Source organism: Branchiostoma belcheri, unplaced genomic scaffold (genome assembly GCF_001625305.1).
Source record: "Branchiostoma belcheri isolate BF01 breed outbred unplaced genomic scaffold, Haploidv18h27 scaffold23, whole genome shotgun sequence".
Classification (NCBI taxonomy): Eukaryota; Metazoa; Chordata; class Leptocardii; order Amphioxiformes; family Branchiostomatidae; genus Branchiostoma; species Branchiostoma belcheri.
The window spans coordinates 1,491,986-1,516,921 of NW_017803824.1; the positions used below are offsets into that span (position 1 = coordinate 1,491,986).

A 24,936-nucleotide genomic window follows, 5' to 3' on the forward strand; every position below is an offset into this window, starting at 1 on the left:
AGAGCTTACACGGCAGCGTTATTATGGTGCTCATGATTATGTGTATGGCTGTAATATTGCCTGTCAGACAAAACAACATTCATCATTGCTTTCCAAGTTGAATACCTGTCAGCTCATAAGCAGAGGGGGTGGGGAGGGGGGATTTGGGAAAGGAAAATATTATGTTCTTGTGATAACTTGTTGATGACATATGATGTGCCATATTGTGAGGATTACAGAATGCCAGATCTCTGTAAATCTTAACCTTATACTTTCGCTTATTACTAATATTAGGCTTTTGGCAGCAAATTTGTACTGGTTATAATATTGTTAGGCAACATGCAGAATGTTAAGTACAGCACTGCGGTAGATCATCTCTGATGTTTCTACCTCTGGAAAAAGTCAAAAACACTTCAGTATCTAGAATAACATACCTAAAGAAACTTAAAGCCATTCAAACTTGATTATATGGAAAACATCTGGGCCTACATTGACTTTGGCCTGCATCCCTAGCCTTCCCCGAAAAGGAAAAGAAATACAGCTCATTTGGAGCGGGTGGCAGTGATCCAAGGCAGTGTTGGGCCCTCCTGGCACAAATTGCTACAAATCAAGACATTGCTGTGAGCTGTGTTCATGATAACCTGGCAGCCAGACCTACAGCGGAGAGACACTTAACAGGCTATCCATGGAACCTATCATATAACTGGGGAAAAATATCATTAAGTTACTATAATTATACAATATTATAATTATTCTATACAAAAATGTACCACAAGCTAGATTTGTGTGGCAGGTTTCTTTGGGTTAAATAATAAATGGACTGTTTTAGATTATTACATTACAAGTAGATGAAATCAAATGTGTGTGGCATAAAATTTACATACTGCCAACATACCACTTGTTATGGAACTTTTGACCACTTAAACTGACCTACCCTACCTCCGCTCAATACGACCTAATATTAAGAGCATTTTAGAACTTATAATAATAAGTTGAGAGTTAACGTAGTACAGGAAAGTCTAAGCTGTGTGGTACTGAGAGGGAAATTTAGGCACCTGACAGAGGTGATTAACTGTAGGCTACAGCGCTTGACAAATCTGGGTCAGGGAGAGAAGTTAAATTACAGCCAATTTCCAATGTCCAGAGGTGTAACACAAATCACTGCACCAAAAAGCCTCAACCCCAAAGGGCTGTATAGGCTGCTGCCATTGACATAACCTTGGGGGAGGAGGGTCCAAGAAATTGCCTGACTGACTCTTAACCTTCACACTGTTGAACCTGATAGAAATCAGTAAAATTGATGAACTAACCCACAGGTGCAACTACAGGTAAGACACACCTACCTACACATAAACAATAAAATCATAGGGGGGTTTTCACTGTACCATCATCATGGTAAATCTACTTTTCCAAACAGCCCTAAAAAATGCTTCAATTTCTTAATGTTCAGAGGGAATTTTGGGACTTTTTGCCATATGGCATTTTTAGGGACAGTCTTCTTGGATACCTTAATTCAGGCTTGTCAGTTTGTCACTACTGCCATTCAATCACTTGCATGACTCAAATCACACCACAAATGAACTTTAAGAATGTCCTCCTCTCGTCAGTCTAAATTCAAGATAGCCTGTGAAACCCAAGCTCCGGGGAGGCTCCCTACATAGCCAAGAGTGGGTGGCGGACTACTAGGGAGTCGGCGAAAAGCGGGTTCAGTCAGGCTAAATTCAAGACTGCCAGGCTTTTTTTTTTGGACATATAGGGGATGACGTCACAAAATGAAGATCTGCCGATCTGCTGGTGATGAGACCAAGTTGGGATCTGGCCAAATGGGAACGGCAGTGAACCCAAATTGCATTCTGTTATCAGTGGACGGAGATTCACACACATTTATAGGTAGGAGGAGAGATGGCCACCTGTTTGGAATTGGTAATACTCCCCTTCGAAGGTGAAGCTGTTAGTATAAAGACATAAAAGAATAGCATGAGCCAGCTATCAACTTGTCTTTGTCCTTCAACTTCACAAGTTTTCGGTTGGAGCCAATGGCTTGGGCACCAATCCAATGCCTATCCATTCAGTAACCAAAGCAATTGGCAAATTTCTGGCATATAAAACATAACAATGGTTTATTCTACTATACGTAATGCTAAATCCATATCTTAATTCAATACCACTGCAATGGCTCAAAGCAATCTGGAAGGTCTGTTACTATCTGTCTGTGAAGGATTGGAAAGAACTTAGTGTCAAGTCCATAAAAATTGATTCAAGCTGTTTCAAACTAACTTTGATACAGTCTTGAGTTTCTCAAGTTTAAGTCTGTTTGGTTGGAAACGCTAGACAGGGGGTCAACTTTTCAAAGAGAGAACTCTTTCCAGATGTTTCATTTCAATGTTTTTAGAGCAGCTTGAACTCACAACTGTCATATAGATCATCATGACTTTCTAGCTGGAGGCATTGACTATCATCTGTTATATTTGGTAACACCTGCTTTTAAGTACTTACATGTAAGTGTGCAGTATCAGACCTCCTTCAATATCTATCTATCACCTTCTTCAAAATGCCTAAACATTTCATCATTTCACCCACTTACCCCCTGGCTCTATACACTTAAGAGATATCAACAATAACCCGATGAGAAAGATTTCAATATGCTACTGAGTGCATTAAAAGGTGGCCACGACACCTATATACAGCCCAAAGTGCTGCTATCCCATGTGGGACTACATAATGGGGAGCTGTGTTACCCCTGGTTGCACCTCCAGGAGAAAATGCACAGTTGTTGACAGAACCATGAAACAATCGTTGCCTCCAGGTGATGTTGGGACAGTCACACCAGGATAGAAAACTTGCATGTGGGAACTTGTGATGACAGATGCTTCCAGCTTCACTAATGTTGTCAAACTGAGATGTGTTTACACATATAACTTAGCTGATTTTGCTTTTGGTGTATTTGTCTGTCTGTCTGTCTGTCTGTCTGTCTGTCTGTTTGTTTGTTTGTTTGTTTGTTTGTTTGTTCACAACAATAAATTAAACAATAAATTCACAAAACTATACATATTTTAAAGTATTTAAATTTCTTCTATCTTCTGATTAAACTTACATGTACAACTTTAAAGCCATTTTTCCCCTCAAGAACTTGTTTTATTAGATGGTCCATCTGAACCTTTGAAAAAAAACTTTGCAGCATGAGCTTAGGCAATAGACAAACGTGATGCCCAAACCTCTAACTTGAATTTTACAGAGACTGCTAGCAGGACAGAAAGGGAAGATACTGATAAATGGTGCTGTTAAACACAGGGCAAATTTGCTGTTATCTGAGTGTAGGGCCATTGCCATCCATTCCAGACAAGAAAGTACCCTATTCCCCTTAGGCCTGGGAGGGCCATGGAGATAAATCAGCATTACTTCAAAGAGAATGTACCCGGCTAAGAGCCCCACAAAGAGCTGTGAGATCCTCTCTGTTATTTTTCAAGATATCCTGTACATGTGCTGACCAACTCTGAGTTACTGAGAAGGTCTTGAAGTTGATGCCTTCAAATCAAACTGCAAGTCAGAGGTCTTAAAGGAACCCGCTTGTGCCTTTCTCATTACTTCTAAGCCTGCTTGTTTGTTTGATTCCTGCTAGGTTGAAAGTTTTGTGGTTTAAACTTCAAGCACAAGATGCATGCCTGCCTTTCAATGTGAAAGAAGACTGGTGATCTCTATAATCAACAACTTTTATGGATGTTCTGACTGACAGTCTGCCTGCAATGGTCTTGTTTCACAGAGTCGAACCAACACACAGACTTTCAAAAGGACCTTTAATTTTATGTTGGACAAAATGCCTTGTTTATTATCAAAGGTATTTTTGAGAGTTTGTACGAGGTTTGAAAGTACAATACAGAAAGCAATTCATTTTGTAGTGCAAGTCCTTGACAAACAACACAAGTTTCCTTTGGAATTAGAATTCCTGTCTACTCAGTATTATATAATAATTGCATCTTCTTATTATAACCTTTCCTAAGCACTCTAACTTACCTTTGCCTTTTGCTATATACATGTACATTGTCAAAGTTCAAGAAATTGATTTTGCTTGCAGATAAAGTCATACATGCAATCATGCAAAAATCAATGGCACAACGTCATGTAATTTTCATGCTGACGTTGGTGCGCCAGTTCTACTAAGCCTACCCCATGGGTACAACCCTCTGCTCTTTCCCTCTGAGTCATGTAAATGAAGTACGCAATCAGTCAGACGGTCACCTATTGGCTACCTGTTGAACTTGACATATGGAATGACTTCCTGTTCAATGACGTTAAGCCCCCTGGGGTCTGTATATTCTACGACAATGTAATAACTGCTGCAAGTCAAAGTAGATTTTGCAGTTTGAATGTCACCATGAGTTTCTTCAAAAGTTGAGATTCTTCCTAGTGATGTGCCCTGGGTGCTTGGAGGGTCACAGAGTGTACCTGAGGGACTTAGTTTGGCTTTTACATGATAAAATTTTTGGTCAAAACAAAGTTAGGAGAGAGGTGAAGGCTACATTTTTTTTCAGAAAAGCAATGTACTGGCTCTCTGAACAAAAAGAGGCCAATGAATGATTAAGGATACATGTCCATGTACATACTTCAATCTGCTTGTTTTTTTTCTTACAATTTCTTCATTCACTTCTTGATGATTACTACATACATGCAGATTTCCAACAAATTAGTGTACAATATATTTCATAAAGTTTAACATTATTCTGTAGAGATGTTAGACTTTTCAATTCTGTCACAATTGTTGTTTCTCACTCTCAGCAGACTTTCCTGTGCAATTTTCCGTTCAAATCTAGAAAGGCCTTGACCCTTCCTTAAATTGTTCTTTCCTCACACATACTTAAGAAATGCAGACCTACTTTTCTGAGTCTCACTCTGACCATATTCAGCATCTTAATGGGCCTCAGTAAACTGCAGATGCAGCCCCTTGTGATGAATCTGGGATCTTGGGTGTACTCCATTTCAGCCAGGGGAAGGGATGCACAACAATTATACTTTATTGCATCTCGGATTTGGTAGAGTAAAAGATAAGAAAGTCCATAAACCTTTATCATCTGGTAAATTGTGGGTCATTCTTTTGTGTTGCAGTGGAAGCAGCCCATCTATACAGTGTAATGGGGAGGTAACTATCACTGGCCAAAGACTGTTACCATCTACTTTACAATCCAGGGATCACACTATTGTACCATCAAGCCTGCTAGTAAAGAGGGCCTGCATTGGAGGGGTGGAGGGGGGATGGCCAAAAATGCTTTATGCTTAATTCAGTAGGACTGCCTACACAATACGTTAAATTTAGGAGCCCAAGTACACAATGTGGCCATCTTGCTATGAGTTAAGGAGATAAAAAAAGATGTTCCTACAAATAACGGTAAATAAAAATAGTTTGCCTTCACTTAACACGGGAGGACATTTTAGCCTGGTTATCAACACTGTTTAGCTACAAAGTCTATTTTTGCTGTTTCATCCTCTCCTATATTTTCAGAGAGGACGTAACAGCAAAAAATAGACATCCATTTTCATTCAATCATTCATCCATCCATGCATTCATTCATTCTTTCATTCAGGTACAGAAAACACCATTTTCCAAATTTACTTGATCTACAGTGATAGAAAAGCACCTGTCATGGTACATGTATTCCTTTACAATGTAGACAGTTTCATCTGAGGAAAGATTAACAAATAATCCTTTGTCTGCACCTGCATGGTTGATAACGCATAATCAAAATCATCACAAATGTACTATGTACACACCAAACGAAATGAATGGACTTATAATGCACACAAACATACTTCCCCCTCTGATCAGGGTCAGACTATGCTAGTCACATATCCAATCTGTCCGTAAATTACATACGGGAAGGCCAGTGATTCAAGAAGGCACGCTGAGATATTCAGGAAATGGTCTGGATGTCCTCCAGATGTGTAGAGCTTGCCGGCTGTGTCCATGTGAATCAAACTCATTTTAGAGGTCATGTCACCTCCTTCTAACATTTCATACAGATGATTTCATGTTATCTGGACTGAAGATGCCCTTTCAATATCGACAAACATGAGGATACTGAAGTCTCCACCCTCTCTGTATCCTTCTGTGATCTTAACCAAAAAAAAACGGGGAAAGTATGACTGCTAGTTTCCCCTGAGTTTCGATGTTATTACAGTTTTGATATGTGTCAGGATTGTTCAGTTTAACCCCTATACAATAACATTATGAACAGACAGCTAACAATGGTTATAAAATAAATGGAACTCAAAAGAATCCTAGAATCTCCACCCTCTCAGCATCCTTCTGTGATTTTAACAGAAAAAAACAGGAGGCATGAGCTGGTTTCTCCTGGGTTTTGATGTTATTACAGTTTTGATATGTCTGTCAATATTGTTCAGTTTCAACCCTATACAATAACATTATGAACAGACAGCTAACAAGGGTTATACATAAAACTCAAAAACAAATGTTGAAGCTAATTGTTATGGTACTTTTTTTAAGGCCAAGTTACCATGATTATGATTTTTTTATTCAGGATTTCTCCAAAAAGTGCAAATCATTGTTTACTGCCTAGTGCAGACAAATAAAGTCTGATGGGACCAAGAGTACTAGTAGAGATGAGACCTACCCATGGATAAGAGATTAGTGGTCTATTCTGTTGACCTGAGGACCTGGCATGTCTGTCAGCTGCTGTAGCAAGGTTGATATATGACTAAACTCTACCAACTCTGAACTCTACTTCCTGTTACTGCACCTCTGTCCCTTGTCCCTCACTTTCTCTACATAACATTGTAGTGAGACATGCTTAGTAAGATGAAATATGTGTATATATACTAGTATATATATCACATAAAAATAACAGTAGAAACTCATGTACAACCAAATGCCCTAGGACAATGTATATGAAATATTATCTATGAAAATTGCAGAAAATCATGTACAGCCAAAGACTTGGTACAGCCAAATTTACCAAAAATAATACCTCCATACATGGAGGTGACAACAGTATGTCACTTAGCCTGAGTGTCAGCCTTGTTAGCTTTCATCTGCAGAGCAGACCAAAGCTTTAAAGGCAGACTATACATTGTATGTCACTATGTAAAAGGTCAAGACTTACAAAGACACTGATACAATATCATGGTATTAATATCCTTCACATGAAAGGATCCTATCAACACAAACATTTGCCTGCCTGAAACCCCATTTGATGATACAGACAGACTAGATATCAGCAGTATTCCGTCTTGCTATTTTCTTGGTGGGTATCGTGGGAGCCGTGCACACGATTGAACGGAGTTGTGCTATCTCCTCTGCCACAGGCGTGTTCGTATTCTTTAATGGCTCGTGTTGTGCTCACAGTTATGGCTCTCTCTTCCTGGCAAGTCCATAGATTTGCGGAGGAAGGGCAGCGTGAGGGCAGACGTGTTTTTGAACGTATCTTTTGGATTGACGTCAGACCATCCCCTCTCCTTGTAAGAACACTTCTGAGGGCTAACACGAATGGCCCTTCAATCTTCTTTTAATGCACTTTTCATCCAGGAAGGCCTGGTTGCCTCTGCATTTGTATTCTGTCATGATCACATACTAGAGGTTTATTACCACTGCCAAATCGACTTGGCAAGCTGGTTATGTTTTCGCTGGCATGTAAGAGGATACATGTACAAGTGTCAAGTACATGTATGAAGGAATCCTAATGAATGCTGTATACCATTAGGCAGCATTACACTCACAACTCTTTTGCTTACAGTAAGGGTTGGATGCATAAAATATAATATCATGCACTTTATAGTGCTAGAACAATCCATGATAATGCCATTAATTCTTCTCCTAACATTTAACAATTTGAAATCATTTTTGATGAACTATGAAGCAATATGGTTAGATACATGTATGTTACCCACAATGCCACAAAAAATCTTCAAGAGTCAACTTCAATTTGCCAACATTCTACCATTGGGAAGAGAGTACATGTACCACAAAAGGTCATGATACAATCGGAGCAAAACCTCATAAGCTTCCCTTTCTATACATGTAGTTGGGCTAATAGAGCTTTGAATCCTCGGAGGAGCTGCCGCTACTCAAGAATATCAAACAGGAGGGCTCTAGTATTGGCATTCTCCCATTATAGCCTGGGATGGTACACAATATCCTCTTGGATCAAGTGCCCATCATACAAGGATTATGTTTTAAATTTTGGAAATGCCATTGAATACATTTGGTTGAAAGTCTGTAAAATTACATTTCTGTTTGGGGGGGGGGGAAGCTAGCTATAGACTAAGCCATCAAACATGTATGTCACTACATAGCCAAATACATACAAAATACTTAGTAGATAGAACCTGGTTATCCATTCAGATTTTAGCAGTCTAACCTCAGTATGAGCCCCAGACTCAGTCAGAGAGAAAATCCATGGCTTCAAGTTTTTACATTTCTGTTCGTTTGCTCTACGTTGAGGTTGAGTACTTTTAGTTCTGTCTGAACTAAGATCTGACTGTTAATTCTACAAAGTCTTGGAGTGGGAATTATACAGTCATGACTGTGATACTTCTAGGCATTACGATGTAAAGTGCAAGATTTCGGAATGATGCCATGAATATGTACTTTGGATCCATGCGTCAATGTGCATTCAGTTTCCATCTGTATCCATGTACATGTACATGATAGGTATAGTAAACATCTGATCATCTTTTTAATGCAAAACTTAAAATCAAAGTACTTCTAGTAGACTGTTGGATTATATTAAATTCCTATTTACTTGAATTAATTTTCACCTAATACAATGTCATGTACACCCAACAGTGTTTAATAATTTACATTTGAAAAGATGATCTGACATCTGGCTATCTGTACAATTCAACTTTTGTTTTCATTTTGATATGACAGCCATAATCATATGTACAGTCGTTTCAAAGTTAGCTGTAATTGCTATTATTGAAAGTCTACTGATACTATACCCATTTGGAATAATGACAGTTTTCATTTTAGGATTATGCTTTCAATCATAAACACATTTTCATCAGGATGTGCCCAAATTCAAAGATATTATCCTGTATAACTGAGGGATATTTCATAATCATAACACAATAAGGGCCGGAGCTTCCATGACTTTTCTGCGATATGTTTGCAAGTCTTTTTAGGATTATGCTTTCAATCATAAACACATTTTAATCCGGACGTGCCCAAATTCAAAGATATTATCCTGTATAACTGAGGGATATTTCATAATCGTAACACAATAAGGGCCGGAGCTTCCATGACTTTTCTGCGAAATGTTGGCAAGTCTGGCAAATTTCTGTCCATTATTAGATTAGTGAGGACGTTGATTGCTTGATTGGGATTGATTTCCACTGGCTGCTAGGAAACCTTGCCTGCGAGGAGACCACTCTGCCTAATCCAATTTTACGACTTTTCTGCTATTAGTGGTGCAGCAAATGTGCTTAATATTGCATTATGAACAGATCTCATATCTGGGGAAAATGCACAGATGGGTCTGTATGTGCTCTAGGGAGATATTTAGGTTAAGGTTAGACTTCCTTTCTTGCAAACTCAGCTTATTGTTTGCAAAGTTGATATGTTATCATGCTTATTGCACTGGACAAGCTCTGAGGTTGACTGTAGAGTTTGTACAACTGTGTGGCCCAAGGACAGAGATGGGCACTGCCCTACATGTATATACCTAAAAGTTGTGTGAATGCTTTTATGAATGCATTTATGGTCTACATTGTATTGCCTTGCCCTATTCAGCACAAGATCTATTACAATTTGATGTTCTGTATGACACATACATATGTGCATTTGTACATTGTCATGTACAATGTACACGTGCATGTACAATGTCTTTTTTCTTTCATTATTCTTTATTAAGGTAAAAAGAACCCATTACATGTACATACAACACATTCTTAAAATAATACAAAACTCTAAGGACATAACAATAATACAGATAGCCTCTTGATGTGTAGTAAATCGTAACTGTGTCAGAAGAATATTTTTTTGCTACAGTGAGTAAGTAAGTCAGCAAGTCAGGACTGTCTTACTGTTACATCTAAATGTTGCAAAAGCCGATCGCCCACATTTCTCCCAAGCGGCTAGAATATAGATGGCAGGCATCGCTCCTTGGCTCTCCCTCATTATGACAAGGGAGACATAGTGAGGGAGAAAAACAGGCCAGCTGGAAAATTGTCTGTTAAAGTGTGGAAAATTAGGCTGACCCCTGCAGCAAGCTTGGGAGAACAGGTGGACGTGGAGATTTTCGTGATGTCAGTCCCTAGATTTGTGGTAACCCTGGATGTCAGAAATTTGCAGCTACTTGTACAATGACATAATGTGACAAAAAAAACAGTTACGCAAGCAACTGGATATGATTTTGGAAGTTGCTTGTTATGAGTAACTGTTTTTTTGGCATATCTTATTACCTAGATGTCTAACCTTCACCGATATAACGACATAATGTACCATTAAAAAAGGTACAATTTACTTGTGGGTAACTTAAAAAGACAACAGGAAACATTTAACAGCATATTAACTATTTACAAATGACGTGTATATTATGCACAGCTGAGCTTCAAAATAAACCAAACGAACATTTTTGCAAGCTTTTGCCTTCTCTTTATTTTTAAAAAATTAAAACTAAGTGGTCAACTCAAAAAAAGGGGAGGAGTATCTAAAATTGCCAATCACTTTTCTCCGCATAAATGCCATAAATTGATTAGCAGACACTGTATGATAATCCTACCATCTGTAATGCCCACCCCCCGGTGTCAACCCAGTTGCCAGGTTAATGCTTTATTGGCTGGCTTGAGATAAATGGAAGAGATAACAAGATTGGGAAGTTACAGTGCAATAAATGAAGAAACATTTCTGATCAGATGGCATTCTGAGGGAGTTAGGGGGTCAGATATAATGAAAGATGTCTTTGATTGGGTGAACATTGACGTCAATGGGATCTGATGTAGGTACATGTACATGTATGTAATACTAGTACAAGCTTTGTGCCACTCCCTAAGACTGCAACAAGTATATGTCTTTAGATGTAGTAACTTACAAGATAACTTACCTGTACATATAGAACAAGTACAACACATGTAGACATTACTTATACCTCACTACATGTATAGATCATCCACTAATAATGAAATGAAAAAAAAAAATTTTTAAATAGTCACAAGCTATTCTAAAAGAAATTCTCACTTGTTGCCTCATTTACGGAGGATTTAGTTTTTGGTGTGCCTATTTGTTTTATTGTGTTTCTATAGTTATTTCTACATGATAGGCATGTCAGGGATATTGACAGAAAGTTAGGTCAAAGGCCCAAGAAAGATCCCAGAACAGGTTATTTCATTGCCTATTTTCATATTCCTGCTGAATGCATGCCTGTTGCTCTATGAGAGCCAGTGGGAAAATGTATACTGCACTTTACTCTCCAAGCAGAGGTTGATGGGGGAAGATCATTATAATTACCTTGGAGAGTAACTGCACTTAAGAAATTCACAACAAACAAAACAATAAATTCACCCCAAAAACATCTAAATACCTCACAGAGCTATGAGATCCCAGATTCCGTGTTTGGAAGTCCAAGACTGGCACTGTTGGATGTGTAATAAAATGTTGAAATGACCACAAGGAATCATTCATTAGGCAATTGTTCTGAGAGCACGTTTCCCCACAAAAATATCTGAATACGGTACAGAGCTATGAGATCCCAGTGTTTGGAAGTCTGACACAGGCACTGTTGGATGTGTAATAAAATGCTGAAATGACCACAAGGAACCATTCATTAAGCAATTGTTCTGAGAGCACGTTTCCCGTGTGCCAGGTGGGGGCCATAACGCAATCAGTCAGTATCGATCGGAGGGTCCTTTTGACTGATGAGGCAGTATGGGGTGCTGTTACAGCTAAGCTATCACAACACTTCAAGTCCTAATGAGATTTTCATTTACACATCTGGGTGACATAAAAAACGATACAAACCCGTAACAGAGAAACATTAGTTAAGCTTATGGCTGATATTGAATATCATTAATGCCGCAATTCTAGCAAAGTGTAATAGAATATTTCCCCCGCCTTGAAGAAACAAATCAAACTGCACTTAATCTTTTCTAAAAACAATTAGGCCACACCAATTTAATTTCTAGGTTAACGGATTCGCTGCTTCATTTTTTTCTGATTTGCAAATAAAAATAAAAATTCAGAATCAACTGCAAAATGCTCATATTTTGCCCTGAACAGTTGAAAACAGTCCTTTTCATCCTAGTTGTTACAGTTATTCCATCTTTCAATGCAATGGTATCATTAAAAGTTCAAAATTCATTGGTGTGTTGACTTCATGGCTCCTATCATGCCATTTTGGCCCATAATAGGATGCCTAGGCCTGTTTTTATTTTTATTTTTTATCGCCCGCCTGCTCCATTATTTTTCTAGAAAAATCTGTTAACCAAGAAATTAAATTGGTGTGGCCTTATGGCTGATATTGAATTTCATTAATGCCACAATTCTAGCAGAGTGTTTAGAATATTTCCACCTCCTTGAAGTACACATGTGTAACAGATCAAACTGCACTTAATCTTTTCAAAAAACAATTAGTTTCAATTATCGAAAACAACATTGTTGCATGGTGTAAAGTAGCATGTACAATATATTGATTATGTTATTATTAAGATTCAGAATGATGGTTTAGACTTAGAATATCCTCATTGAAAAATCAATTCAAGATGCCCTAAGTCTTTTCATCAGGAAATGACATATATTTATGGCAAAGACAGCATCGTAAAGTAGGATCTACACAGGATTCAAGATGCATCAATTAGTTATGACCTGTGAGCAGGCAAAGTTCCCGACGTGACTTTTGCGTCGGCCTGCCTCCAGTCGACATCTTTATTGGAGTCTGTGATCTACGGTTATGTGTGTGTAGTGGCCTGGAAATATCCAACGCCTCAGGCCCAACATTTGACTACTTGACATTTTCACTGATTCCTTCCCTTATCGCTGTGTTGCAGGATGAGGCGAATGCAGTGAAGGGGAGAATTCTCGGCATCTACCACTCGAGATACGAGCGACAATCCCGGGTCTGGAGCTGGCAGGGTGACATTCTCCCACGACTGACAGGCTGGCTGGACAAGCCGCATGCAAACGGTGCTAGTCTTTATGGAAAAGAGAGTCAGAAGGAACTGAGGAGTGGACCAGACTTGTACAATGTACATGTATATGCAGACTGTTTCTTAAAGGATTGGTGCTCAAGAGGAATTGCAAATTTGCGTAGGAGCCATAAATCTGCAGCAGTGTGTCTCTTTATCTGTGCATACGATCTCCCTGTAACTACATCAGACTGTAAGAATGAATGGCTCAGCTGCTTGGAACCGCCAATAGATTTATAACTTGGCTCTGCGAGGGGCTTTGGATGCTGCGCGATTGCATTCAGAGGGAGCGTTTTGACGTCAGACGGCCAGGAGTCAGCCAAGGCACCACACCGGCAGGCTGCAGATTTAGGAGGCACCCACTGAGACAGGATAGGGCAATTTGGCCTGCTACAATTTCCTCACAAGACGTGTTTATGCACGGAGCGCTGTACAGTCTGTGGCCACGCCTCCCTCTGAACGTTGTGTGAGTCTGTCACTGTCCTAAACGGACCTTATCGTATTGAATCGCAAAATGTTGTTGACAGTGCATTTGTCATAACGTGCGGTGATGAAAAACTGATATCTTCAAGGCAGACGGCAGAAGACTCGTCCCATTTTTGTTGTTTGAACAGGGTGGAACAGACTTGTATCTCCCGAGGCAGCTCTCTGCAGCAGTGACAGATACACACAACATGGCGCTTCACCTTTGTGTCACAGTGCTGGTACTTGCAGTATGTATGACAGCCGTGGATGCCTGCCCTTCAAGCTGTACGCGTGATCCCGTGTGGAAAGCCGTGGACTGCTCTCACCGGAAATTCCTGTCCATTCCCGAAGGAATCCCGGGCGACACGACCATGCTACACCTCGAGGAGAACAGCTTCCAACAGGTGAATCAGAGCCAGTTCGCCAACTACACCCACCTGCAGACCCTGTATTTATACAGCAATAACATCTCCTACATCGAGGCAGGCGCCTTCGCGGAACTCGAGCACCTCAGCACCTTGAGACTCTTCACCAATCACCTGTCCACTCTCGAAAACGGCATGTTTCGCGGACTCGCCAACCTAACCCTGCTGGACCTCAGCAGAAACAGGATCCTCACAATTCCCGACGACGTGTTTTCCAGCCTGCAGAACTTGGAGGTCTTGCACCTCTGGGACAACCAGATTATCTTCGTGTCGCTAAACGCCTTCAGGGGCCTCGATAACCTTCACCATTTGACGTTGGACGGCAACAACCTCACAGCGGTACCCACCCAAAGCTTCCAGACCGTCCCAAAGCTCGAGACGTTACAAATCCTAAATCTCCCCGTCACCAGCCTTCCCGCCTACGCGTTCAAGAGTCTTCCACACCTGAAGGCCCTGCACATAGGAGACTGGCCCCGCCTGGAATTCCTGTCACCGGAAGCGTTCGACGGGCTGGATCTCACCTACCTGTCTCTTTACAGATGCAACTTGCAGAGTCTTCCCTTCGAGGGGATACGCAGGCAGTGGGGGCTGAAACAGCTGCTCCTGTACGACAACCCGATCGCTAACCTCCGGCCGAACCAGTTCTACAACATGAGCCAGCTGGAAGAGCTCTACCTCAATGACATGCTACTGGACGTCCTGGACAGCGACATATTCAAAGACTTGACGAGTCTCATCAAGCTGGACATGTCCAGCAACTACTTCAAGAGCATACCCCCCACCCTCTTTCGGAAACTGCGGCAGCTGGAATACCTGGATCTGTCCTTCAACCAGTTGTCATACCTTCCCCAGCAGGCCTTCCAGAGCCTACACTCCTTACGGACAGTTCGTCTGGGTGAGAACCCTCTCCAGTGCGACTGCGACTTGAAGTGGCTGAAGGTTTGGGAGGGAAAGTTCACCGCGAAGGACATCACCGCGACCTGCTCCCGTCCGCTGAAGCTGCACGGTCTGCAGCTGAAGAACCTGAACGTGTCCGACTTCATCTGCGAGCTCCCCTACATCACCGGGTACTCCAAGGACGTGTGGGCGAAGGAAGGGGAGGACGTTATGCTGGAGTGTAAAGCGACCGGCTTCCCCCAGCCTAGAATCTCGTGGGTCACTCCGGACGGCCTCCACTTGGACCCAGACTCCAAGTACGACGGGAAACTGAAGGTGTCGAACGAGATCGTGCTTTACATCCAGAACGTTACGGACGCGGATGAGGGCGAGTACATGTGCCTCGCGAACAACAAGGGCGGAAGCGACAAGGTCAAGATCACGCTGACCGTCGGGGAGTACCCGTTCAAGCCGTCCGTGCTCCCGCGGGTGGCGGACATGCAGCCGCGCGTGGAGGACCACACAAAGGTCATGATGTCACGGACTCCGCTGAAACAAAAGAAGGCGAACCCTGCTCTCGTGGCGGGCGTAATCATCGCGGCCGCCGTGCTGATAGGCCTGGTGTTTGTGCTGGTGTACATCGTGAGGAAAGCGCCCATGGACAGGGGGTTAGCGCTGAGGGGGTCCACGTCCGAGGAGATGAGAATGCTGCCGAGCAGGGATCAGACAACCGAGAACGTGGCCCTCAGCTTCATCGAAACAATAGCATGACACGAGAAAGACAACCACTACTTAGTGTGTAACAACATTTACTGTATGAGTCATCTTGAGATGGGAAAGATTTCTGTAAGCAACTGTACAAGTTATCTTCAGATGGGAAAGGCTTCTGTATGCAAGGAATGACACATGCGGAAAGGATGCCAAAATCGGAACATCGAAGGGTCTGTGCAGTCAAGAGACTGGAGAGTGGTCGACTTCAATGGCACAACGTTAACGCAGCTAGGACAAGTGTGGTCAAACTGACAGAAATGTACATAAACGTACATGTACCAGTCCCTGTACAAGAAAAGTGCGTGTAGCTGTCTTGTTTCAAGACAATGTTGTACTTTGAGGCAAAAGAAGCCAATGTTATGTCATTGTATCTGTTAATACTAGCTGCAGTGATGAGTGATACCTGAAAGGCAAAACTGTACTGTGTAGTTTAGTCAGTGACATAAACTGAACAGAAGATATTACCATAAAGCATACACAAGTTTTTAGATGACAAATTCTGGGAAATACAGTGGCATAGAAAGCCAAAAACTTTTCCAGATCACTGTACATTCAGACAGTTCCGAAACACAACCGAAAATTGAACACTGCTGAGTTTACTGAGAAGCAAGTCTACTACCTACATTTTATAAAAGCAGTTTTTGGACATGCCAGCTTGCAACTACTATCTACTGTGCATCCATGGCTGTACAGGGAGATAGTCTGTGGTAAATTAATATGCTACATTATGTTTTTACAAGATCAGGTCATGGTTGACAAATGGCAGGCAGATGAAAATAGGGTCAGTACCAGACAACATTCTCAGCCAGTGCTGACATGACTTATGGTGTCTTACATGTGACTTTAGCATTAAAATATTCATACAATTTGTTATATCTCTGCAAGCGCTCAGATAGACCTGACCGAGAATACTCTGAGGGAACTTCTGTCTACACCTTATCTGTGTCAGTCGTGAGAAGACTGTCAATGTAGGAACCTATTTCTTACAGAAGTGGAACTCCACTGAGAGGGAGGGATTTTTGTGTTTAGGTATTCAAACTGCACGCAGGCTGGAATCAGAAGAGAACACTATTACAGATACAGAACAAATTGTCAGTCAGCATCCACCGTTTGAGCAAGAAGAAGCCAATGTATCTGTTAATACTAGCTGCAGTGAGTGATCTCTACTGGCAAAACTGTACTGTGTAGTTTAGTCAACTACTGTGTAGTTTAGTGACATAAACTACACAGTATAGAAAGCAAGTTTAGAATTCAAACTGCACACAGGCTGGAATCAGAAGAGAAAACGTATTACAGATACAGAACAAATTGTCAGCCAGCATCCACCGTTTGTTTCAATGAAATGACACTGACCCCGCAACATGGCCGCAAAATGCATTACGGCCTGCCGAACACGACGTTAGAGTGACAGTTGCAAATGTAACAGCTGGAGGAGAGGCCAACGCCGGGTCAACGTCAATTTACAGCCCTTCAGACTGATCAATACACTCCTCCGTCCATCAATCTCCGAGAATTACAGGGGAACATCCGACTGTCAAAACACTGGAGCATCCTTCAATCAATTATGTTGCTGCGCAGAAAGACTTCCACTTAATACGAAATTAAGACGGATGACCTGCAGGACTTGAAATACTAGGTTTAGTGCACCTTAGTGCACCCAAATTTGATTTTAAGCTGTGCACACAATTTTTTTCCATGGGAGCACCAGTGCTCCAAAGTATTTTCATAGGTTTATGTATGTAAAGATGTTAAATGTACAGTGGTATGCAGCATATTCATAACACCTTAGTGTCAGAAAAAATTAACTAAACCATTGTCGTAGTACTTTTCTTTAGAAATGAAACATAGTTAGTAATTGCTGACATTCTACTTATTTTATCTTATATGGTACACCCAGAAAATCCAGTGCACCTATTCCCAAAAGTGAATTTCGAGCCCTGACCTGTGTACAGGAATTGTACATCTAGTGATGCTGTGCTATCTTGTCTTGTACAAAATATTAAACTGTTGTGCTCTGCAGTGTTATGTTCTGTCAGCCGCAAATTGTGTTTTATTAGATTTAGAAGGAAACTTGTCAGCCCATCTGGAATGAGGCATTTTATATTACTGAGGATTCGGTGTTCATTACAAGTGTGGTGACTACAGCAACAAGAAACCTTGTGATCTTGTACTGATTGTAATATTACTGGTATACTGAAGACATTATCGGTCACTTCAATGATGTAGTTACAATGTAAACGTACTGTCTGTTGTAGTATCAGAACAACAATAACAAAAGTGGTGACTACATCAACATTCATTCCAAGATGATACAACAATGTTGTGATTTTAAGTTTATGCCTGATAAACTTGTACAAGAGAGTCAATGTTTGTAAAAAAAGAATTTGATGAGTGCAACCATCACATCATACATGTATGTCTTCATTCCTGCAGAAGAGTTGATATCAAAGTTTATAGCATTTATATGATAGGTGGGGAAAGGTTCACTTCAGTTTATTTGTCACCGTACTGACTTGTGGTCGCCATCTGAAATCTGGATTATCTAGACACTCCTGTTGTGAAGTGCTTTTAGTTTTACAACTGTATATTCTACATCACTAAAGGCTGAAAGCTGAAAATTCTTTTGGGGCATTTGGCTGTTACATTACTCTATTTCGGTATTCTCTACGTGTACTGATACATTTGTACCATAATGAGACAAACGTCATCTTTATTAACAGTTTTTCACACAATTCTTTGACAGCAGATGTAAATTAGAAGTTGTTGGACAAAATCGATAACTGATCGTGTTCTGTACAAATCCAGATTTGACCTCGTTGTCGGGTGACCTGTGACCCTCACACAACTGTTTCCTAATTGTCAAGATGTTATTTAATCAAATAAATGGACTCAATAAAGGCTGGTGTTGTGTTCCTGAATATTTCCAGTCTCATTAGTATCACCTTTGGGAAACTGCAATGCTTCACTGCAATTAAAGGGATGACAAATTCATCTATGAACAATGATTTTAAACCGTGCATAAGGCTGCTGAGGGACAGTCTCAATTTTTCTCTTGTTTTTAACAAGCAGGCAGGGGCAGAGGGGGCCCACAGGAACATAGCTAATATTTCTCGAGATACAGTAGTAGCAGAGAGATATCTACATAAATGAAGCCAGCACTTAACAAGGAATGGCAATAAATAGCAGCGAATTTGCACCAGTATGAAATACCAGTTCCGCTGTTAGCTGTGCAATGATTAACTGGATGTCAGTGAGGCAACCATTAGAGTGGGAGATTTGCGTCATATCCGCCTTCACTAAGTAGAGCACGATCTATAATATGCCGGGAGCTTACGCATACATATTCAGCGTAACGAAAGCCATTATTTTTATGATTCTTCTCAAGGACACACTCGGCCACGGTTCATACTCGAACGCAGAAAAGATCCATATCCAAGGACATTTTGATGATTTCTACCCCAAACGCGAGACAAATCAAAGGTAATGCGACTGCTATCACACCGCCCCGGGCACGATTCTTGTTACTATGGGGACATTCGATCCACTTTCCGGGGTACGGTGGCAGTGGAGCATCACTAAATGATGTGGGTTGATCTATACGGTACAGATTTGCGCTGCATGGGGTGGCAGATGTGGCCACGGGATGAACAATTTTCCCAACGGGAAATCCAGAAGCTTACCATTAAAAGGTATTGTGGGAACAAGACCTTAGTCACCTCACAGTAAGGTGTGTGGTACCATACATTAGGCCATGTTGATTTGATTATATGGATGACATCCGTGCGCGCATGAATTTCAGCCAAAAAAAAAAGTTTTCAACCATACTGTAAATCGTATAATGAGCAAATATATACCGTAAAATATTGGAAAACGATAAAGACAACAATGTAAAGAAATGAATTTGAAGACTAGATTATCCACCATACCATACTCCATGTCATTTGTTCACATGGAGTTCAAATGTAGATTTTATAATGAAAGCAACTTTTTTTATTCACACACTCGCATCAGTTTTGGGGTTCCCAGAGGATGTCATCCATATAATCAATCAACATGGCCTTACTAGTGCAGGGAAACAGTTCTGATGTGTACTTACTTATAACTAAAACTTAAAACAAATGTGCAAAGATTGAGTGTTACAAGTCGTTGTGTGCAATATAGCTAGCTGCCGCCGCGCTGCATGCCTGCAAGGCTGGTATGTTACGCCGAAGGGCCAGCTATACCAGCTATACCGATACAGATACAGAACTACATGTAGTAATACAACGGAAACAAATATTCGCGCGGCTGTCAGTTTTGCAGCAGAGAGGTCAACAAACTGATTGGTTCCTACCTGTGCGGTTGGTCTGAGAAGAACGTGGTGGCTCTCGTAGGTTTTACTGTTTGCCGTTCTTCTGAAGTCCCGTACTTCAGCTATCACACAGCCGTTATAGAACACATTCGCCTGGCGATCAGAGAGAAAGAGGTTTCGATCTAGATCTCTATGTTGAACTTGGTAATATATAAAATGGCTAGTAACAGTACTTTAAAAACTAAAAAAAAACAAACAAACATAACATGGCCTCAAACATACAAAAAAGCATGATATATAATTAAACAAACCCCACAAATGAAACTATTAAAGCCGACAGAAATAAGGTTTGATATTTATGCACTTTTGAATGCTACGTACACTATTACCTTAACTTCATGTTTTTTCTCAACTAGGAAAAAGCATAACTTATAGATGCTTTTAGAGTAACATCAATATCCACATCAGTGTAACATGCTTAATTTATCATGTTGAGGAATCAATGCTGACAAAAACTGCCTAACTAGTCTATCACAATCTTAGACAACATAAATATGCACATGTACATTTGTACATGTACATCAATGACTAACTCTTCAAAAATAAAGTAGTCAATCGACATCTTTGCACCTCAATAGTCTGTCTGAGGGACTGGTGCATTTTTCTTACCTGTGATCTCTCTAACAAGTCCACTAGGATTGGAGGTAGCTGTGGGTAAGATGCAAAAGTCTTTTTTGAAAATGTATTAATAACATAGTGAACAAGAAGGTAATGTTAACTTTACAACAAGGTGACATTAGGCAAAATTTTCCATCATAAAGCTCACATAATTTCAGCCACTAAGAGAGTCATTAAGCACTGAATATAAGCTTGTGAAAAAATAACTCTATTTCCAATGACCTAGCGATGTGATGCAAATTGCATTGGCACCACATTACAGTTTAGAGCTTAAATACATTCATCTACTTATCAAATGTACATAAAAAGTAGAAAGATATACATGTATCACATTGTGGTTTCACATCTTGCAATATAGTATAAGACCTTACCTCTTCTGTGTCTAGATAGTCCAGCAAGTCAGACTCTTCATATGGCAGCTTGATTGTTTCTGAGTCTGAAAGGGGAATAAAACAATTATAAGCACCCATGATGTTTATACACACTCTGAAACTTTATAGATCTCTGTTGAACATTAACTTGTACAGCTACAGTACAAGAAGCATGCATTTGATACGCAATTACAATACCAAATACTAATATATGTCCATTCATCATCAATGCAGTTTCTTGTCTTTAATTATTAAGTAGAAATAGAAGTAGCCACAAAGCAACACATGATGAGCAAAACAAATTCTTATGTATATATTATAATATGACGTAGGAGGCTAGAATTATGACTGGGTGTCTCAGCAATGACACCTAGCTGAAACCTGCAGAACTGCAGGTCTTGGCTTGGCTGCAGGTAGGTAAGTGGTAACTGTTGTACAACCCCACCTATACCATTCTTGCCTTTCAGCATCAGGGAGTAGCCCTTGTTGCCGGGGTACAGGTTCACCACCAAGCACGTCAACTTCTCCTTGGTCACCAGCTTGTCTAAGAGGTGAACACTGCTTCTTAACTTCTGAAACAAGGAAAAGGAAAGAAAACATTTAGCAGGCTAGCAGATGCAGCTGAGTGTACCTGTGCTGACCTTGTAGTATTGTAATAATTGTATCATTGCTCATCCGTTGTGTGGCATAACGGATGAGCATTCGGCTCAGAACCAAGAGGTCCCGAGTTTGAGTCCTGCCAAGTCACCAACCTTGTGCCCTTGGGACAGGCACTTCATACGACTTTCCTCACTTCGCTCAAGTGAAAATTAGTATGCCAGAATGATTAAGTAAAGACGAAACAGAGCAAACCAACCAAATCATCTTCCTACATTGGACTGAAACTTGAATATACTGAAAATATACAAAGATTCTGAAAACACAGCAGATTTTGTTGATAGTCTTTATGGGTACGTAATAAAATTTTCACCTTTATTTCATTTCATCTTTTTCTACTTACCTTATTTTCTGGTTCCTTTTCACTTTCATCTACAAAGAGGTCATTCAACTTGTGGTTCAATGATTTCCTGTAAAACAAGTAATATATCTGCTGGTTAGCATACAGACTTTAATTCAAAACATACCAGTACTGGCAGTACATCATATGCACACATATGATATTATATATATTATCTAGCAAGAAAACTTGCAAGTTTGTGAACTGATATTTTATTCTTCTCATTTGAAGAAGAGAGGTGTCTATTCCTAATCTTACCATTTAGAAGGACCAGATGGATGTCTTCTTTTCGGGGGTCTCTGTCTGGCTGCCTGAAGCACATACTGGAAAGGAATATATAAAAAGCCATCTGTAGTGAAGAGCTTTTCTGGGAACTAGTATACAAGGTGTAACAATGAGTAGTAGTCGAGCACTAACTGCCCGGCCCAATGGGTCCTGAACCTTTTGGTTTAATCAGTTGGTACGCTGGTTGTGAGTTGACACACCGTGCAAGTGATGAGGGTTCGATCCTGGGGTCAGTGTCAACCTTCGAGCTACACCTTCCTTTCTCTTGAGTTACAAAGGTATCATGACAACAAACTGTAAAAGATCTGTCAGGCATTTACTCACCTCTGCCCTATCTATAAAGTACTCTATGGCCTTCATTTGCATCTGTAACACAAAGACAATAAAAAGGTAACCATTACGATAATATAAACAGGGGAAAATCATACGCTAATCAATATCATCAATATTTGTAAAAGGCATCCAATTTTTACAATTTCAGGATGGCAAAAACATAAACATATTCTGGATGAGGACACAAGTGTCTGATATTGACATTTACTGACCCGTTTACACCTCAAGATCATAAAAAAATCACTAGAATTAAGAAGTCGTGCTTGCTTTTAAGGAGTGCAAAACTTTAATTGGCGTACTAGTAAACGGACCTAGAAATTACTTGATCAAGCACAAAACAAAAACACAGTCTTGCATCTTGCCCAAACGATGCGATGACTGTTGGGTAGACGGTCACTACCGAGTAAGAAAAAAATATCAGAGGGCAATCTGACGAGTAAGAAACGTCAGCTATCGATTCAAATATAAACCTACAACATTGTGCGTTACTGGAGATGAAATAAAACCTTACATTACCTTTTTGTTAACGAGTTTTTACGTAAAAATTGACAAAACCAGCTTTTTTAGCATCTGTGGGCAGCCATCTTGAAACAAGACTCCATACCCGGCAAAAAATTATTATGTGTGAACAACAACTAGGAAGAAATCTGTAAATTATACTTTCATTTCCATACCAGAAAGATTTGATATACTATTTAGTATCATTAAGTCAAGTATGCTATACAAATTACTATATTTTTATGCTTAACTTGTTACATGCACTAAAATGGTTGACCTATGGGGTCTCGACTAGCCGAATGCGGCGCAACGCATTGTGGGAAAGGCGGGAGACAAGATGGAGTTGACGGGAGACGTCAGCGGCACTTCCTCCCGAAAACCCACCGTTATCCGGCGCGGGACGGCAGGTAACGCACTAAAACTACCTGGTACTGTTAGAGTACCACACAGGCTTTCTTCTGACGCCTTGTGGGCGTTTGTCTACGAAGAAAAATGTTGTTTTAAGCGCTACGAAACCTCGCTTCCGGGTTAGACCGGTTTCTTGGTTTACATATCGGATGTGTGGGGAGGGGAGCGTATTTGACGTATACAAATAACAACAAATATTTGACAACACCGCTGCTTCTATGGAGTCAATTATCAGGTAGTTTAGACGGTTTTAAAGCCATTGGGAGTATATACCACTGGCTTGTTGTAGCATGCGTGGAATTGTTGTTCCATGGCAAATGAACTTGGGTCTTATAAAAATTTGGAACGTCCTGTCTAGCGAGCAAGATCATTTGTTTGTATTTCGAACTAACACGCGACATTCAGCACGTGATCTGGATAGCAAAGATTTAACTTTTTAGTTTCCTCTCTGAATGGTATCGGAGTTAGTATGGAATAGGATATTGCCCTTTGATAAGTGATGAAAGGGGCTCGATCAAAGAGCCGGTCGATCAATACACACAAAACAATGAATAAGTCATGTGACAGGCGGGATCTATAAAAAGTGGTTCCGCCCACTAGTTAATCGGATCACGTTTACATGTACATACAGGATAGACTGTATAATCAAGAAGCTTTCATGTCCTTCGTATAATGTAGGGCTGAGTGTGTCATGCCTTGTCCTGCATTCCATAGATACACACTAGCCTGGTTTAAAGAAATCTTGCCACTTTTCCGTGCATTTGTGCATTGTAATTCAGATATAAATAAATAAGTAACGTTAACCGTTGATATAAATAAGTGATGTGAAAGTTAAATAATTAATGATTGTCAATGTTGTGTACCAGCTACATGAATACCACCGTAGGGTTAATTAGGAAATTAAGAAGCAAAGTAAAAGGGAATTAACCATATGAAATCAACTTCAAACATTGTCTAAGTCTTACTGACTTGTATCTACATGGTTATGGTTGTTTTCAGGCCCTGGCCGTCCTGCCCCGGCCGCCCCCAGCAGACCAGCCCCGGCACCTCCACGCCCACAGCCTGCTGCCAGGTCAGATGTCAGAATCTTCAGATATGCCCAGCAGCCGGTTCACAGTTTTAACTGCACTAGGTTAAAAATGAAGGCCCCCCTAAGTTGTAAACAGTTCTTGTCTAGATACGGGTCTGATATGAGTGTTAAAAGGGTTCTTAGCACATGTACACTGCATATTAGCCCAGGAAATGGTCGGTTGTGGTATTTAGGCACACCACTTGATACCATGTGTTTTTGTTTATCAAAATCTATCTTTAATTACATTATATAGTAGAGGGGATTCATTCCTCAAGCTACCGACATCTTGCACACGCAGTCGTCCCTCAGTAAGACATCTGGAGCCGCATAGTTCCCGTTTAGAACTTTTATCAGCCTGT

General features: G+C 40.5%; 3 protein-coding genes across 3 annotated transcripts in view; 2 read left to right on the top strand and 1 right to left on the bottom strand.

Moving 5' to 3' along the window:
- Window positions 1-23,233, bottom strand: part of LOC109470694 (transcription factor SPT20 homolog) — an 84,205-nt gene extending 60,972 nt beyond the window's left edge. Inside the window, exons 1-8 of the mRNA XM_019769723.1 lie at window positions 23,116-23,233; window positions 22,591-22,632; window positions 22,240-22,304; window positions 21,985-22,051; window positions 21,430-21,556; window positions 20,985-21,049; window positions 20,605-20,643; window positions 19,978-20,088 (exon numbers count right to left, since the gene is read on the bottom strand). Coding sequence (XP_019625282.1) covers window positions 19,978-20,088; window positions 20,605-20,643; window positions 20,985-21,049; window positions 21,430-21,556; window positions 21,985-22,051; window positions 22,240-22,304; window positions 22,591-22,632 — 516 coding nt within the window. The 5' untranslated portion in view covers window positions 23,116-23,233. The remainder of the gene's footprint in view (window positions 1-19,977; window positions 20,089-20,604; window positions 20,644-20,984; window positions 21,050-21,429; window positions 21,557-21,984; window positions 22,052-22,239; window positions 22,305-22,590; window positions 22,633-23,115) is intronic.
- LOC109470684 (leucine-rich repeat and immunoglobulin-like domain-containing nogo receptor-interacting protein 1) lies at window positions 13,225-15,857 on the top strand. The gene has a single exon (XM_019769712.1). It carries the CDS (start codon window positions 13,782-13,784, stop codon window positions 15,642-15,644), a length of 1,863 nt encoding a protein of 620 aa, XP_019625271.1. The 5' UTR covers window positions 13,225-13,781; the 3' UTR covers window positions 15,645-15,857.
- Window positions 23,234-23,410: 177 nt separating the features above from the next.
- LOC109470691 (SH3 domain-containing protein 19-like) overlaps window positions 23,411-24,936 on the top strand; it is a 12,065-nt gene continuing 10,539 nt past the window's right edge. The window contains exons 1-2 of the mRNA XM_019769721.1: window positions 23,411-23,504; window positions 24,505-24,577. Of these exons, the coding sequence (XP_019625280.1) occupies window positions 23,435-23,504; window positions 24,505-24,577 (143 nt within the window). The 5' untranslated portion in view covers window positions 23,411-23,434. The remainder of the gene's footprint in view (window positions 23,505-24,504; window positions 24,578-24,936) is intronic.

Bases quoted from the DNA above. Each gene is read 5' to 3' on its own strand.
- LOC109470684 (XM_019769712.1), top strand. From the start codon at position 13,782: ATGGCGCTTCACCTTTGTGTCACAGTGCTGGTACTTGCAGTATGTATG.